Source organism: Podarcis pityusensis (genome assembly GCF_964106645.2).
Source record: "Podarcis pityusensis genome assembly, chromosome: 11".
Lineage (NCBI taxonomy): Eukaryota > Metazoa > Chordata > Lepidosauria > Squamata > Lacertidae > Podarcis > Podarcis pityusensis.
In genome coordinates, this window is record NC_138036.1 from 54,969,903 (window position 1) to 54,983,879 (window position 13,977).

The 13,977-nt window shown below is 42.6% G+C and overlaps 1 protein-coding gene across 9 annotated transcripts in view; it reads left to right on the top strand.

The window, feature by feature from the left end:
- The window catches only part of LOC308458284 (cryptic protein-like), a 44,866-nt gene extending 40,413 nt beyond the window's left edge, over positions 1-4,453 (top strand). For all 9 annotated transcript variants that reach the window (XM_080973251.1, XM_080973254.1, XM_080973248.1 and 6 more), the window contains 3 exons: positions 1,080-1,194; positions 1,787-1,887; positions 3,695-4,453. In XM_080973251.1, the coding sequence (XP_080829377.1) occupies positions 1,080-1,194; positions 1,787-1,887; positions 3,695-3,816 (338 nt within the window). In that variant the 3' untranslated portion in view covers positions 3,817-4,453. The remainder of the gene's footprint in view (positions 1-1,079; positions 1,195-1,786; positions 1,888-3,694) is intronic.
- The last annotated feature ends 9,524 nt before the right edge of the window (positions 4,454-13,977 follow it).

The window sequence follows — 13,977 nt, forward strand, 5'->3', positions numbered from 1 at the left end:
TTCCCTAAACAGGGCTGCCTTCAGATGTCTTGTAAAAGTTGTGTAGTTCTTTATCTCCTTGACATCTGATGGGAGGGCGTTCCACATGGCAGGTGCCACTACCGAGAAGGCCCTCTGCCTGGTTCCCTGTAACTTTGCTTCTCACAGTGAGGGAACTGCCAGAAGGCCCTTGGCGCTGGACTGCAGTGTTCCTACAGGAAAGTGCTGCAGTTCCCATGTAATATGTCTATGGCTTAGGTCAATCACTGAGCTATATTGAGCTATATCAGAAATACTCTTTCTACCCAGGGATAATAGAAGAGCATGAGATGTTATTCTGCTATTAATGTCACATAAAAACAAGGCCATGTGCTTGTTAATTTTATTTCAGTTCATTGTTTTCAGCTAAACTGTGGGTAGGCAAACTAAGGCCCAGGGGCCGGATCTGACCCAATCACCTTCTAAATCTGGCCCGCGGACGGTCTGGGAATCAGCATGTTTTTACATGAGCAGAATGTGTCCTTTTATTTAAAACGCATCTCTGGGTTGTTTGTGGGGCATAGGAATTCATTCATTTCCCCCCAAAAAATATAGTCCGGCCCCCCACAAAGTCTGAGGGACAGTGGACCGGCCCCCTGCTGAAAAAGTTTGCTGACCCCTGAGCTAAACTATAACCCATCAGAAATCTGCAAATCCAGGACCAGTCTTTGTTAGAGGGTCATAAGAAAAATCTGACTTTCATTCTTTTTGGCAAATGTCTGTCATGCTACTTTCAAAGAAAACCCATTTATTTAAGTGATGAGTGAGGTCTGCTTCTGGGAAAGTGGACTTATATGAAGTCCACAAGCTTCTTCAGCAGAGACATGCCAGGGGGTTGCTGCCTGGCCACTGAGTAATCCCTAGTAGTGTGCTTTTAATCCTTATCTAAACAAACTGGGCTTAACTGAGCAAACACTCTTAACAGGCAGCTAATTTTATTGTCCCCTCAAGGCCAATAAAAATCAGACCTTTGGCAGCCAGGGAGACTTGGTGGGGCAAGTGAGAATGTAGGTTCAAAGAGGGTCTGCTTCTTAGTAAACCGTGGAATTATTCACTTCCAGGTAAAACGCTGAAGCGGGATTGCTGTCAAAATGGAGGAACTTGTATCCTGGGCAGCTTCTGTGCATGTCCCCAACACTTCACTGGCAGATACTGTGAATATGATCAAAGAAAGAGGTAAGGAAACTGACTGGGAGACATGAGTTCCTGGAGAGATGTAGTTTGCTTATAATTAGGGTCAATTGGTGGAAAAAAGACCAGTGAATTCAATGGAAAAGCTTTTGATGCAGCAGACACAGAGGAGGGGAGGCAATTTTTGCCTACAGTGGTACCTCTGGTTAAGTACTTAGTTCGTTCTGGAGGTCTGTTCTTAACCTGAAGCACCACCACTAATGGGGCCTCCTGCTGCTGCCACGCCGCCGGAGCACGATTTCTGTTCTCATCCTGAAGCAAAGTTCTTAACCTGAAGCACTATTTCTGGGTTAGCGGAGTCTGTAACCTGAAACGTATGTAACCTGAAGTGTATGTAACCTGAGGTACCACTGTATTTACCTTCGTACTGCTCACTGGAGGCTGGTGCTCTTTGGCATGATTAGGATGGAAGACAGAGCAGGATTTCTAAACTATAATTGGTTATTATTTTATGTTACGTTTTCTGTGGACTGCTGGCCTGGGTTTAAGTTTTTCCTATACTGCTGTTTTAACGATGGTGATGATGATAACATGTCAATATTAATTAATTCTGAACCTTCTGATCTGTCCTTGGCAGCAACTGTGGCGTGTTCAAACATGGACAGTGGATACGAAAGAGTTGCCATCTTTGTCGGTGTGCTTTTGGTGAACTTCACTGTCTATCTCCGCGAAACTGTGGTAAGATGAAACTTCAATCTATTGTTTTGCTAATTTGCTATAGAATCATAGAGTTGGAAGAGACCACAAGGGCCATCGAGTCCAACCCCCTGCCAAGCAGGAACACCATCAGAGCACTCCTGACATATGGTTGTCAAGCCTCTGCTTAAAGACCTCCAAAGAAGGAGACTCCACCACACTCCTTGGCAGCAAATTCCACTGTCAAACAGCTCTTACTGTCAGGAAGTTCTTCCTAATGTTTAGGTGGAATCTTCTTTCTTGTAGTTTGGATCCATTGCTCCGTGTCCGCTTCTCTGGAGCAGCAGAAAACAACCTTTCTCCCTCCTCTATGTGACATCCTTTTATATATTTGAACATGGCTATCATATCACCCCTTAACCTCCTCTTCTCCAGGCTAAACATGCCCAGCTCTCTTAGCTATATAATGATGGTCCTTCATCATTCTGACTTGTCACCAGTGAGCTTCCATTTTATTTACCTTTCCAGAAGGTTCCTCGTTTCTGAGAGCTTAGCAACAAAGGTTATTTCAATGTAGCTTTCTTTCTCCAAGCTATTTGAAAGACTTCCAAATAAAATGTCACAACATACCATAACACTAGGGAACTTTCCCCTATTCCTAGTTTTAAATTTTCCTATCCCTCCAGCTGAATATTTGATGGAAGGAAAAAATAAGACTCAAAAGGTTTCTTGCCAACAAAATACAGTGGTACCTTGGGTTACATACGCTTCAGGTTACAGACTCCGCTGACCCAGAAATAGTACCTCGGGTTAAGAACTTTGCTTCAGGATGAGAACAGAAATTATGCTCCGGCGGTGCAGCGGCAGCAGGCGGCCCCATTAGCTAAAGTGGTGCTTCAGATTAAGAACAGTTTCAGGTTAAGAACAGACCTCCGGAACGAATTAAGTACTTAACCCAAGGTACCACTGCATAGGCATGTAGAGCAATTTAAGGAATGGGTCGTGTTGGAGTAGTTCAGATTAAATTTTATCATAATGATCCCTTCTGGCCTCAGAAATCTATGAAAGCCAGTCAGTTATGTATATCTGGTATTTAAATGTCTTATCTTAACAAAGTTCATTGAGCAATTAGGCTATATCAGGAACTAACTCCACACTTGCTTGACTGCTAGTTATATGTAAAATATATGCTAAAAGAGTGATCCTTAATACATCCCCCACTAAATAATGATTCTCCCAGTTCAATTAAGTGCATTGTAAGGAGCAGGAGTTCAACAGAAGATGTTATTTCGGGGAAGAACTTCCTCAGTTGAATTTCTGTCTGTCCTGAGGCTGTTAAAAGTACGGAAGGACTGTCTCCAGCATTATCTAGCTTGGGAACTTTGGTCCAGCACCTCCATTCTTAATGCCTTTATTTTGAAAGGCAGCCCCACTAATCAGAGTGTTCAGTATTTTTTCCTCCCTATAAATGGCTTAGGAAAGAGTATGGCTTTAAACTTAGAAGTTCCAGTGTAATATATGTGATCCTTGTAGGTTTGGGGTATTAATCTGTTTATTTCCTTTACTTGGAAAGGGTTAAAAATAAAAGGCATTCTATTAACTTCCTTGTGGTTTGTATTTACATTTGATTATGCTGTGATTAATGCCTGCAAGAGCTGATAAGTTGGCTCACAAAGAGGTCCGCATTTGCACCTCTCAGCTGAGAATGGGATCTGTGATTGGCTTCCAACAGATGTTAGCTTTAGCTTAAGTACTTGCAAAGAAGCAGAGGAAATTGCACAATCTGTTGAAATTCTTTGCGGAGAGGTCCCCCTGTTAACAAACTAACCATTTCTGTTTCGTTTCTCAGCTGTAAGCGAGGAAGAGGAATGGATCCATTTACTTTCAAATGGCCAAAGATTAAAGGAAACAATGGGCTGCTTCTTCCTAGGCTGTTTCTTTGCACTCTGTGGACTCCTCTACCTGTTGTGAAAACTCTTTTAAGACTGGTATTCATAACCATGATTTGCCTTATGATGATGTTTGCCCTTCAAAAGAAGGAAGACTAAACGCTAAAACAAAGGACAGTGCTATATATAAAATTTATAGTGCCTGTTGTTGTTTTAAACTCCCAGTTCAACTTTCACAGTAAACTCAGCAAACCTCACTTCTGCAGTGTCCACAGAAAATTGCTCAAGAAGTAAAAAGGGGCTGATAATTAACATTTTTGTTTTCAGGGATCAGGAACCTGCAGCAATCCAGATGCTGTTGGAACCCAGCAATATCTGGGAAGGCCGTAGGTTTCCCATCCTGATGTCTGTCAGATTGCTAAATCTAAAAAGGACATGCTGCTTTGACGCAGAAGGATTGGGACTGGTTGTTGCACTAGGTCTAAAATTGGTCTCAAAAGTCCTGTTCTGAGCATCTCAGAAGAACCAGTGAGATGCTGGAATAGCTAGTCATAAAGTGTGAAGTGCAAGGCCTACATTGGCTAACGACTGCTTCAAAGATTAGCCCCAGTATTAAACTAGTGTTTGTTAATGAAAAAGCACTATAATGCATTAATGCCGATTTTTGTTAACTTCTGTTTAAATCTGATTTAAGCAGTTCTTTATTCTGAAGTGCTGACTCTTCCAGTGGAAGAAAAATGTATTTTCTATGGCTTAGGTACTGGAAACAGTAAATGTTGTGTATATTCTGGGACTTTCTTTTCCTTGAAAGAATAAAATAAAACTTATGGAACATTAATGAACCAATCTATTTTCAGTACTCATTGTGTTTGCATGTGTTCAATCATATGTCAGTTCTGTCCCATTTCCCCATTAAATGAAACTTGAAACTCTGCATGAAAACTTGCATTCTAATTGCATTTTGAGACATCGTTTTGAGCTGCGAATTGTGTTGGAACATTTGGGAAGTGCAAAAGCCAGTGGGTAGCTGAAATCTACAGGCTAGTGAGGTCAGTTCCTATCAGCATCCACAGACTCTTCAAGCAATCCTGAGTTAGGGCAAATTTGCATAGCTGCTTTCGAAGGCTTCCTTCAATCCATTCCAAACTGCCATTCCTTTTCCACACAGATCACGCAAGCAGACAGTATATCAGTCCAATGCACCAGCTAACTATAAACTCAAAATTCCATGCTAAGCATATTTATTTGTAATAAATAAAAAAATAAATATGCTTCGCATGGGATGCATGAGAAAATCCACATCATCCATTCCTTGCAGGCAATTTCCAATAAATGAGCAGTTTTGTCGTGTTTTAATGTTGCCCATTTTATATGCCACACTTCAACAAACTTTCCGGGTGGCTTATATTATTGGAACTACAGAACATCCATTTGATTTTTCCTTTCAATTTAAACATCAGCCAGTGTGGGCACATGCACAGACTTTTGGTGGCAGAGGGCTTAATATGCTGAAATTTGCTATCCTTGAGTAGCCTATAGAACACATTGTTACCAAGCTGTGAAATTCTCTTGGGTTTTTTTCCAACAGTCCTTGCCATAATCTGGAGAAAATACTCTTATATGATTTTTGGGCTATGTACAGTGAAACTCTTGAATTATATTAGATACTCTCACTTGGACTTGACTTGAAATTTGTTTTTAAACTCCTGGTAGATGTATTTCCAAAAGGCAGACTTGAGCCCGTAATCTGCACAGCGTGTTTTGCATCTGTAGTTGATCTGTCAAGGAATTTCTTGTTTTGAGATTTACCTCAAGATAGCTGTCATTTTCCCTCTGACCACAGCCAGGCACATTGATATAATCTTTCCTTCCCTCTAGAAATTAGCCAAGTTACACTACTGTTGTCCTTTGTTGAGGGAAAGGCTATTGGTTTGCCCTGCAACCATTGTTTATAGGGAAGCAGACATCTTGGCACCCGTGTCACTGGTAGGCGCCTGGTTAGGCATGAATGCATGAGGATGCAACAATAGAGGGAATAAATGAAATATTTAAAGTACGTTGATTTAGTTCTCTTCTTCCCCACCCCACGATCAGTTTATAACACAATTAACATGCTTTTGTTGATTTATTTATTGCTTGCAGTCTGTGCACAGCTTCCTTCAAGGCTGCATTTCTGCTGTGAGGATATATCCTTTTATGAGCACTCAAAACAATATATTTTGTCCCCAGGGGAGGGAGGAAGAGAATGCAAGGGATGCTCACTATAATAGCCTCATGGGGAAAGAATAGGCTCACTTATTTAGAAGAAGAAGAAACATTGTTACCTCATAAAGAGATGCTGTGCCTCAAGAGTATCCCTTATGTGTAAACTGGTCCTACTGTTTTCAATGGGGCTTACTCCCAGGAAAGTAAAGTAAAGGTAAAGGGACCCCTGGCCATTAGGTCCAGTCGTGGCCGACTCTGGGGTTGCGGCGCTCATCTCGCTTTACCGGCCAAGGGAGCTAGCGTACAGCTTCCGGGTCATGTGGCTAGCATGACTCAGCCGCTTCTGGCGAACCAGAGCAGCGCACGGAAATGCTGTTTACCTTCCCGCCGGAGTGGTACCTATTTATCTACTTGCACTGTGACGTGCTTTCGAACTGCTAGGTTGGCAGGAGCAGGGACCGAGCAATGGGAGCTCACCCCATTGCGGGGATTCAAACCGCTGACCTTCTGATCGGCAAGTCCTAGGCTCTGTGGTTTAACCCACAGTGCCACCCGCGTCATGGCGTGTTAGGTAAATGCTAAGTGCTACAATTTACTCTACAAGGGGATCACTACCCAGCTGAAAAATGCACAGTTCCTGAATGGAAACTCACAAGATCAGGCACTGTATGCCTCTGGACTGGGACAAAGGTACCCATACTTGTAGCATATTGTTTAATTGGTAGGCTCAGTCCATGTGAGAAGCTTGTGTCTATATCAAACGGATTGGAGACTACTTTTTTTGCCAATTATTTTTCTTGATTTTCCATAATTTTTAACAAATCGTCTCCAGATTGATACAAATTAATGCAAATTTAATGCAAATTTAAAAGCTGATTTCCCACCCACCAGATGTTCCTTCTTTTTTACTCCCTCCATTGCTGCTTTCAGTATGATAACTTTTCCAACTATTGTTTCAAAATTCATTCATCCCTTCTCCCTGCACATCGCCTGTACAAGTACCAGTTTCTGCTATGACTTTTATACATTATTATAACCTGTCCTCAAAATAGTCTTTTATGAAAATCCTCTTTTATCTATTTATAATCATCATTGGTCAATTTTAAAACATTTCCCTTCAATACCTCTTGGGTAATGCTCTGCCTGGGGGGGAAAAGTAATCTTAATCTTAAAAGTAATCTTAATCTTAATCTTAAAAGTAGATTGGAGATGACCAAAAAAGCGAAAGTATGTAGTTAGTATTCTACACAAGATAGTGCTGTGGATTTGAAAACAATCAGGCTTAAGCAAGGGTATGGTCAGTAAAAAAGGTAAAAGACCCCTGGATGGTTAAGTCCAGTCAAAAGCGACTATCGGTTGCGGCGCTCATCTCGCTTACAGGCCAAAGAAGTCGGCGTTCGTCCACAGACAGCTTTCCAGGTCATGTGGCCAGCATGACTAAACCTCTTCTCGCACAACAGAACACTGTGACGGAAACCAGAGCACATGGAAACGCCGTTTACCTTCCCACCACAGTGATACCTATTTATCTACTTGTACTGGCATGCTTTCGAACTGCTAGGTTGGCAGGAGCTGGGACAGAGCTCCCGTTCTGGTCAGTACGTGTGTTGGACACAGTTAGTTGATGTTCTAGCAAGAGGCATACCTTCTCCATAGTGATTGAAACCTCCATAGAACCTGCCTCTCTTTATTTCACTTAAACAAATTGCAGCAGGTTTGACCAGTTTACCACACTTCTATGTCTTTCACCCCCTTGCACTTCCACTCAGGTGTATTTGCCAGCTCTGTCCACTTGTCTGCACTCCTGCCCTTTTATAGAGTCTCTGTTTTGAATTTTTCTTTGGGGAGCTTTTGCCAGGGTCCAGAGGCTTGCATTTTCGTCTCGGCGTTTATTTTTAAATCACAATAATAAACATTCAAATGTACTTGCACCCCATTTCTTTTTGGCTGGTATCCCCTTCATTTCTCTACATTCCAATTGGTATTTATGTGTGATGTAATGAGGAAGCATGATAAATCTTGTTGCTTCTTCTAATATGGCATGCAGGTGGTTGGCGCTGTGGTCTAAACCACTGAGCCTCTTGGGCTTGCTGATCGGAAGGTTGGCGGTTCGAATCCCCGCGATGGGGTGAGCTCCCATTGCTCTGTCCCAGCTCCTGCCAACCTAGCAGTTCGAAAGCACGCCAGTGCAAGTAGATAAATAGTTACCGCTGCAGCGGGAAGGTAAACGGCGTTTCCGTGCACTCTGACACTCGTCATGGTCCTCTGTGCACCAGTAGTGGTTTAGTCCTGCTGGCCACATGACCTGGAAAGCTGTCTGTGGACAAACGCCTGTTCCCTCAGCCTGAAAATGAGTGCCGCAACTCCATAGTCACCTTTGACTAGACTTAACCGTCCAGGGGTCCTTTACCTTTCCCCCCCCTTTTTTTTTACCATCTTCTAATGTGCCCCAGAAGGGATGCGGGTGGCACTGTAGGTTAAACCACAGAGCCTAAAACTTGCCAATCAGACGGTTGGCAGTTCGAATCCCCGTGACAGGGTGAGCTTCTGTTGCACAGTCCCAGCTCCTGCCCACCTAGAAGTTCGAAAGCACGTCAAAGTGCAAGTAGATAAATAGGTACCACTCCAGTGGGAAGGTAAACGGTGTTTCCGTGCGCTGCTCTGGTTCGCCAGAAGCGGCTTAGTCATGCTGGCCATATGACCCAGAAGCTGTAGGCCAGCTCCCTCGGCCAATAAAGCGAGATGAGCGCCGCAACTCCAGAGTCAGTCACAACTGACCTAATGGTCAGGGGTCCCTTTACCTTTACCTAATGTGCCCCAGAAAGGAGAGGAGGGTAGTTAACTTTAATTTTCAAGGGAAAGGCTGTGATTCAGTGGGTGGGTTCTGCATGCAAAAAGTGTCAGGTTCAATCCTCAGCACACCCAGGTTCAGATTGGGAAATATTCCTGCCTGAAACCTTGGAGAGCCACTGCGACTCAAAGTACACAATACAGAGCAAGATGAATCAATGCTCTCACTGAGTATATGTCAGCTCCCTGGGTTTATGACTAAGGCTGTGTACACACTAAACCTTTAAAGCACAATCAAAATACATCCTTTCCCTCAAAATATTCTGGACACTATAATGATAATAATATGCCTCCCATTTGATTGGGTTGCCCCAGCCACCCTGGGCAGCTTCCAGCAAATGCAAACAATCAAACACAGCAAAACACCAAACATTACAAACTTCCCTATACAAGGGCTGCCTTCAGATGTCTTCTAAAAGTCGGATAGTTGTTTAGTTCCTTAACACCTGACAGGAGGGTGTTCCACAAGGCAGGCACCATTTCCGAGAAGACCCTCTGCCTGATTCCCTGTAACCTCACTTCCAGCAATGAAGGAACCCTTCACAGAATTACATTTCCTAGCAAACTACAGTGCCTAGAATTCTGGTGTGTGTGCGCACGCGCATGCCTTAAATGTGCTTTAAAGGCATACTGTGTGCACAGCCAAAGAAAGAATACATGGACATACAGACAAATGGTGGATAAGAACAGAAAAGCCTCTGAGAATCTAAAAAAGCAACTCTTTTGGGTGCAAGAGGCATGTTCCTCCAGCCGTGCTCCACCTATGTTCCTCAGCATGGTGGATCTCAGCTTCACAAGGAGCAGGTATTTGTGCTGTGCAGAGGTCACACCAAGGTGAGTAAAACCACACCCACCCTTAAAAAAATGCATGTCTCTCTGCATCATCCCAAGGGAAAGCATCAAGAGTCAAAGGAATTCAGGCAGACTCTTTGGCTAGGTCAGAATGTCTCCACTCTTATCTGTCTCCAGCTGCTCAGGAGTCAGATAAAAGAGAATGTCCCACTGCCATGTGGACCAAGCCAGCTCCTTCTAACAAAACAGTGAGGAGTGTTTAGAGCAAACATGAAAGTTTGCTCTTCAGCTCCCTCCCTGCCTCTTTTATAGCCGATCAGTTAAATGAGATGTGTCACAGGAAGCTCAGTAGCTGGAGCCACAAATTTATTAAGCGTGGTCTCTCTTGCTAGGTAGGCAGGCTTAGGAGGAAGGGAGGCCAAAAGAGAAATATTTTACCAAGCACTTCACAGCTCCCTGAACTATTAGGCCTTTCACTCCTCGTGATTTACTGCAGAGCTGGCGGGAAGGTAAACGGCATTTCCGTGTGCTGCGCTGGCTCGCCAGATGCAGCTTGTCACGCTGGCCACGTGACTCGGAAGTGTCTCCAGACAGCGCTGGCCCCCGGCCTCTTAAGTGAGATGGGCGCACAACCCTAGAGTCGGACACGACTGGCCAATATGAGCAGGGGTACCTTTACCTTTACTTAAAACAAATGGTGCATCACGTGACTTCCGCTCTGGTACAATCCTGCAACAACCCTCCCAGCCATTTGTAAGTCATTCATACATGATGGACGCAGCATATGGGGGTGCTGTTTTATTGTATGCACTTTATCTGATTCACCAAACAATTCTGATAATCCTCGTTTCCTATGGAGGTCACATGCCCTGCTTCAGAGAGGACAAGGCGATGTTGTGCATGTAATGCACAGTGGTACCTCGGGTTAATAACTTAATTCATTCTGGAGATCCGTTCTTAACCTGAAACTGTTCTTAACCTGAGGTACCACTTTAGCTAATGGGGCCTCCTACTGCCGCCGTGTGATTTCTGTTCTCATCCTGAAGCAAAGTTCTTAATCCGAGGTACTATTTCTGGGTTAGTGGAGTCTGTAACCTGAAGCATCTGTAACCCGAGGTACCACTGTATCTAGATGTCAGTAAGGCTTTTGACAAGTTTCCTGCTTAGCAGGGGGTTGGACTCGATGGCCCTTGTGGTCTCTTCCAACTGTATGATTCTATGATTCTATGATTCTCCTAGCTATTCTTGCAGGGAATATATATTTTCCTTGCTGCAACATAAACAGCATTATTCAGAACAGAGGTTTGCACGACCCACTAAGGAATATAATAGCACAATAAAATTCAAAACAGTAACCGTTAATTGCACACTTATTCAAAATCCAATTAAAACTATTTAATTAATGCAACAAATTGATGAAGTTGTTCCTGTGATACCAGCTTTTCAAAGCCTGATAGTCATTTACACTCCCAGTGCCCGGCTGCCTCCACCTTGCCTCTTAGCTCTCCCCTAGGTAACCCCAGTGACTCACAGGGGGCAGTATCGCCTGCTTTGGGATCCACTGGTCTACACTGATTCACAGCAGCTCTCCAGGGTTTCAAACCAAGGAGCTTTTCCCAGCCCTGCCAGCTCTTGGATTGAACCTGAGACATTCTGCATGCAAAGCAGATACTCTACACCGAACTATGGGCTTCTGATGGACTTGAGATTCACGTTTAAATATAGTAATAAGTAGCTCATTTTCAGTTGTATTGATGAATAATATCTTCAATTAGAAATTAGTAGTTTGCTAACATGTTTTTCAAGGGAAGGTGGAAGAAGACAATTGCCGCTAACACCATTCCCACCCACGATTTCTACCCCCCCCCTCAACACCCTACTAGTATCAGTATGGTGGACCGCAGTGGGAGCAAGATATATTAGAACCAGCTGGCACCTAGATGCACCATAAAGCTGCATACCAACTGAATTTATGCCTATGTAAGGTCAAAGCCAGGACGCGGGTTGGCGCTGTGGTCCAGACCACAGAGCCTTGGGCTTGCCAATCAGAAGGTCAGTGGTTCGAATTCCCACGACGGAGTGAGCTCCCGTTGCTCGGTCTCTGCTCCTGCCCACCTAGCAGTTTGAAAGCACGTCAAGGTGCAAGTAGATAAATAGGTACCGCTCCGGCGGGAAGGTAAACGGCATTTCCGTGCACTTCTCTGGTTCGCCAGAAGCGGCTTAGTCATGCTGGCCACATGACCCGGAAGCTGTACGCCGGCTCCCTCGGCCAATAAAGCGAGATGAGCACCGCAACCCCAGAGTTGTTCGTGACTGAACTTAACGGTCAGGGGTCCCTTTACCTTTAAGGTCATAGCCACAGTGCAAGATTTAAACATCTCAGAACATGCTTGCCATTTTTAGCCTCAAAAGGTTGCAATGAGCAAAGATAAATTTTTTGAGGAAAAGGCAGCCTGGAAGTTGCTCAGAATGATGGATTTTGCTGTGAAGGTACATTCTTTCTCAGATTACAAGGTAGAAGATAAGCCCTGGACAGCTGAAAATGGAACACAAAATGCAACTATGTTTTAGCAAATGTTTTAAAATATTTTTCGCTACTCTTATTTATAATGTTTTGTTTAATGTTGAAGTTTTCTATTATTGTTGTTGTGGTGGTGGTTGTTAATTGAATTTATACACCGCCCTATACTCGGAGGTCTCAAGGCTGTTCACAAACAAGATTTCTACAGCTTTAATAACTAGGGTTTTTGTTGCATTGTTACTGTATTTTGCTTTCCCGCATATAAGCTAACTTGCTAGGTGTATACCCTGAAAGGTGGGGTAAAGATCTATTAAATAAATAAAATCTCCTTAGTTCAGGAGCATCTCTGTCCATATACTGTTCTTGTAATTATATAGTTGCAGCTCAGTTTTTAGGCAATCTGTTCATCTTTCTGACAGATCTCCTCTACTGTGATTTCCTTTGTTTAGAATGCTACAGGAACCATTTCAGAGACACTGATGCACATTACAAAGTCTATGGCATAAAATTTAAAAAAGTGACATGAGACAGTCGGCTAGGAACACAAGAATTTAATTCATTTTCAAGGTTGTGTGCAACTTTCACACCTCACACCCACAGTTGCGAAAAATATTTCTTGAAACCCAACTCTGCTTTGCACTTGTAATGGGTCCCTTGATATCTTGATACAGTTTAGACAGCTAATGAAAACACACAGCAAAAAGTGTCGCGCAGTGACCTTTTTAAAATAATTTGATTTGGTTCAGACTTGGATATGAAAAGCAAGGAAGAGAAGGAAGCCATCAGAAACTGGAGCTAGAGAATAGATGAAACATAAAGATCTGAAAGATTTGAGGGTTTGGTGTTTTTTTAATGTAAGAAAAGAGCTACCCTGTAGCTCATATTATATGCATTTCTTTCTGGGTAGACTGCCAGGGACCACAAAGCCGTGTCAAGTGAGGCCAGAAGCTAAAGGATGAAGGAATGAATGTAAATTTTACTTTTGTAGGACAAGTTTCCACCCATCTCTATCCTCCATCTTGCCAAGCAAGCAGGAGGCAGTTCAAGGAGACATTTTAGCCAGTCAAAAGCTTGGAGGAAGGAATGTGACTGGGGAAGAGGGGATTAGTCTTGAGGGCCAGATAGGTGGGATTGGAGGGCCACAATTGGCCTCCAAACTCTGAGGTTCCTCACCTCTGGCTTACTTACATTTAAATAATTGAAGACTGTCCTTCCAGGTAATACCATTTCAAGGCAGTTTACAACATCTAAAATCCAGCAATACAGCAAAATATAAGCCTGAGAGATGATTTCTGTTCTTTTTTTTTTTTTAATGATATTTATTAAGAATTTTAAAATTACAAGAAAAACAAAAAGAAAGAAAGAGAAAAAACAAAAGAAAAACAAACCACAATCAAGCAATACAAATTGATAAAAATCAAAATCAAAAAATAACAACAAAACACGTAACACAAGACAATCAAAAAGCAAAAATAAACCACAAAAGTTTAAAAACAAATCCAATATTCCAAAATCCTTAACTGTCATTGCCTTATTTCATCGACCTCGTCACTCCTCCCTTTTTTGTATCCTAGTTATTAATTATCACAGCAAATCCTTTCCGTTTTTCATAATATTCTGTCATTAAATTACCTTAATCTATTTTAACCTTATCTTACTATAAAAGACCCTAAAACTTAAAACTTAGATCTTATTTATACCAGTTTCTCATAACCATAACATATTCTTACATAATTCTTTTAACATTTTTGCTAAAGCCAAATGATTTCGTTCCAACATTTTTCTAACATTCATCAATTTTATAAAACAATCCTAATAAAAATTTTAAAAAAAAACTTTCTTCCAATCTTCATCCAGCGTCTCTTCCTCCTGGTC